This window comes from Acanthisitta chloris, unplaced genomic scaffold (assembly GCF_000695815.1).
Source record: "Acanthisitta chloris isolate BGI_N310 unplaced genomic scaffold, ASM69581v1 scaffold17456, whole genome shotgun sequence".
In the NCBI taxonomy this organism is placed as follows: Eukaryota; Metazoa; Chordata; class Aves; order Passeriformes; family Acanthisittidae; genus Acanthisitta; species Acanthisitta chloris.
Genome location: NW_008676639.1, coordinates 20,449 through 24,328, shown reverse-complemented (window position 1 = coordinate 24,328; position 3,880 = coordinate 20,449). Strand labels below are relative to the sequence as shown.

The following is a 3,880-nucleotide window of genomic DNA, read 5'->3' as shown; positions in this document are numbered from 1 at the left end:
AAATTTTTATTCAGTCAACCCAGCCACAGCACCTAACTAAGCATACTTTCTTGGGCTAGACATGTGTCAAATGTTTGCATGATAAAAATAAACTAATGCCAGTGGAAGAGCTATTTTAGTACATCAAAAAAAATTCCAAATCATGCTGCTACAGGGTCTTGCCTGCATACATTGTCACAAGCAGTTTTTATTAGGAAGAAGTAGGGCAATGGTTCATCTAGAAATCAAGGCAGTGTGTCACAGTATTTGTATGGCTTGTGCAAAAAGTAGGTTATTGCTTTAGATCTTCAGTTCCTAAAGAAATCTAATCTGAAGTTCTCTGTCATTCTCTTTGTGCTCTCTAAGGAAATAGTATTGCATTAAGTTCTCTCACAAATCTCATCTCTTAAAAGAGTGTGAAAAATCTCAGTTATCTGAGTTAGTTGTGAATTTTCCTCTATTTCCCTGGGTTGATAAAGAGTGAGTTTGCTGTTGGCAAGGAGGATTGCTCGGCTGGAGGTGTAGGAGACAGAATTAAGCCGACGTTGTAGACCAAGTTGTGCTTTTATCCCAGTCCAGGTTAAATCCAGTTCTCTGCCAGTTAAATACAGCTATGCAATGCAATTTAATGCAGAAAGTAATTACCACTGAGGCTTTGCAGTCAGGTGTCTTTTAGAAGCAGCACGTGGGCAGGTAGCAGTGGTTTAGTGATACACAGCTGTGGCTCCATACCAGACTTACAAAGGGAACTTGTCTGACCAAGTTCAGCAGCTTACTCAGAATTCCTACAAGTGTTCTTCTGAACAAGTTGGTCTTGCTTTAAAATTACTACTTTTTTTTATCTATGATACGTCTTGGATTAAATATCTCAAAACCAGAGTGTCACTAGATTAATTATGAAGATTAAGTCAGTAGAAAAAAACCCCACCAAATATTTTAAAAATTATTTAACCAGCATCTGGAAAAAATTATGTTTTTTGAAACACAGCAGGTACTTCTGGGACTAGTTTGTGTAACATTATTGGAGAGGAAAGCCTTACATTCTTTCGGTCACTTTTAAAGTGGCTATTTTGCCTTATCAATGTAGGAAGCTCAAAGAAAAATCTTCAGTTTCTTATCAATGTAGGAAGCTCAAAGAAAAGTATTCAGTTGTTAATCTCATAAAACCATCAGTGAAAAATATGTGGGATCAGTTGCCTCAACACGCAAGGCAAACATGAACGCCAAGCTTTCAAAGTATTTTCAGTGTACTTCTTAGCATGTATGGCACTAATTACGGACATAGTAAAGTCCAATTAAGTTATCTGTTACTTTTAGTCATGCATCTGACCCTTATTTTTCTGAAGAGATATAAACTCTGTATCAGTGCAGGTAATTTTGATGTCCATCTATAACTCTTATAAGAGAATTCTAAAGAACTAACACCCTTTAAGTCCAGAACAACTTTTTTAAATAATGTGACAATGAACACAGTCTCTGAAATTCAAGTAACATTGGAAGCATAATACATTATTGCTTTGAACACCACTCAGACATGAAGGCAGAAGAGCTTCTGTGAAGCCAGTAGTGGCTGTAATAGCTTGATAAAATCCCTTTTAATTAGTCAACTCTTTTATCTTCTCAAAGATGGTTAAATTTTATGTTTGAATTGCTCGTGTCTATATTTAGGTTCTGACATCCCAGGAGAGATACAGTAGTTTGCTTCTTAGGAAATAGGAAAGTATTATATACCAGTGCTTGCAAAGGCAGTGCTGTGTACTTGTAGTAAAATGGGTGAAGTTCATTACACTGTCACAGCAAGATCTCTACCCATCACAAGGGTTCACCCTAAGCTGCTTTGTGCTTTAACACTTCAATATTTGCATTTCAGATAAAAGTAATTTTTCCATCAAATTATAACATAAAGAAACCATTTAAGACCTGTCCTCTAGCAGTGGTTCGAATAAATGTTCCTTTCTGAATATGAACCTGCAGCCAATTACTTCTTTAAAGTGTGTAGCCTTCAAGTTAGGAAACGTTCTCCCATTCTTTTCATTCAGATTGGTCAGATTTTTCCTAATATAAGGCCAGGAGAGGGTCACAGTGCAAGAAAAATGCAGACATTTAAAAGTATGTCTATTAGGGTAGCTGACAGCAATATTTCTTACTAGATCTATTAGGGTAGTTGATAGCAATATTTCTTACTAGGTGCAGACTCTACAATTAACCTGTCATGTAACTACAGTTCTCACAGGATGTAAAGAGACAAGGAAAGTGAAATTTGCACTAATACATTTTTATTAGAAAACTCCTATTCCTTCTTAATGAATATATTGGTATTTACTAATGTCGCATTGTATGATTAAGAGGTTTTTTCCATGTTAATAGACAATGCAAACAGTTAATAAGAAGATGGATCCACAAAAGACACTACAAACTATGCAAAACTTCCAGAAGGAAAACATGAAGATGGAAATGACTGAAGAAATGAGTAAGTTCTGCACTACACAGAACAGCTAAGTGCAGCCCACAGTGCTCTTGGAAGGGTAGAATCAGTCTAGAAATACTGATGCTCTAAGTTTTATTTCTACAGTTAATGAGACTGACAGCAAAAATGAAAATTAAACAAAACAGTGTATGTCTGAACAGGAAGGCTGAGTCTTAAGTGTTTTAGAAGCTCTAGGTATTAAATCTAGAATCTATTCCTTCCCATCTTCTTGCCTTGTCATACTTTTAGTACAAGCATAGTAGAGGGGAAGAGGGTTTGAGACCAGTTCAAAACCTTGTTGGCATAACTGGGAGAAGGACTTGAGCAATTGCCTTAAGTGGACACTTAATTTAGGTATTATTGAAAGTCTCAGCTTTATGGACATGGTGGTATGAGATGGTTTTGTCTCCTTATTTTTTATTTTAAACCACAAACAACTTATTGGGGAGTTGGCAAGTTTCTTGTTCCTGGATGGGTAGAAAAGTGGTACTAGGCTATGCTAGTTACCTTTTTGCTCAGTGCATTGTGGTTAACCTTTTTGTCTTTCTTCTAAGTTAATGATACTCTGGATGATATTTTTGATGCTTCTGATGAAGAGGAAGAAAGCCAAGATATTGTTAATCAAGTGCTGGATGAAATTGGAATTGAAATCTCTGGCAAGGTATGGCTATTTTTATTTAGTATGTGTGCTTCCTTCCCTTAATTTGATTTTTTAAAATAGTTTATTCTAGCAGACTTTATTTTACAGTTTTATTCTAAAAGTCAGCCTGTCATAACCTCTGTTACAATGGCTGAAGTGAACTTCTGTCTTCTAGATGGCCAAGGCTCCATCAGCTGCCAGAGGCTTACCATCTGCATCAACATCAAATGCTGCAACCATATCAGATGAAGAGATTGAACGACAGCTCAAAGCTCTGGGAGTTGATTAGCTTGGTGGCAATTTAACATCTGCCTTCTAATTATTCAGCTGTAGACAGATGTACAAAGTGCAAATGCTCTTTCAATGCAACTGATTTCTAGGAAAGCTCTGAAGCTTTGGAAATTGCAACTTGGTACTGGGGGCAGAAGAAGGAGAGAATATTTTAATCAATTCACAGAGAGAGAGGAGCAGTTGGTATGTCCCTTGCATGGAGTCGTTTTGACTCTGGACCCGGGGTCAATTCATTTACCCTATCCAAATCTGTCCTCTGTATCCAAAAATTTCTTCTAGGTCAGTTCCTGATTTATCTCTAGGACTGGCTATTCTGTGGCTGATGACGCCACCTCCTAGAATAGCACCTATGTAATAATATTTATCATTTTTATAAAACTATTGCTATAAAATCATTCTTAGTCTGTCACCTTAGCACAAATTAAAATTCACCTTTGCTCTTAGTTACAAACTATTTTTTCCATGAGAAATAGCCTTGAAAGACTAGCAAATTGAGGCAGAAA

The 3,880-nt window shown here is 36.6% G+C and overlaps 1 protein-coding gene across 1 annotated transcript in view; it reads left to right on the top strand.

Moving 5' to 3' along the window:
* The window catches only part of CHMP2B (charged multivesicular body protein 2B), a 3,923-nt gene extending 347 nt beyond the window's left edge, over nucleotides 1-3,576 (top strand). Inside the window, exons 2-4 of the mRNA XM_009076222.1 lie at nucleotides 2,347-2,449; nucleotides 3,001-3,107; nucleotides 3,262-3,576. Of these exons, the coding sequence (XP_009074470.1) occupies nucleotides 2,347-2,449; nucleotides 3,001-3,107; nucleotides 3,262-3,375 (324 nt within the window). The 3' untranslated portion in view covers nucleotides 3,376-3,576. The remainder of the gene's footprint in view (nucleotides 1-2,346; nucleotides 2,450-3,000; nucleotides 3,108-3,261) is intronic.
* The last annotated feature ends 304 nt before the right edge of the window (nucleotides 3,577-3,880 follow it).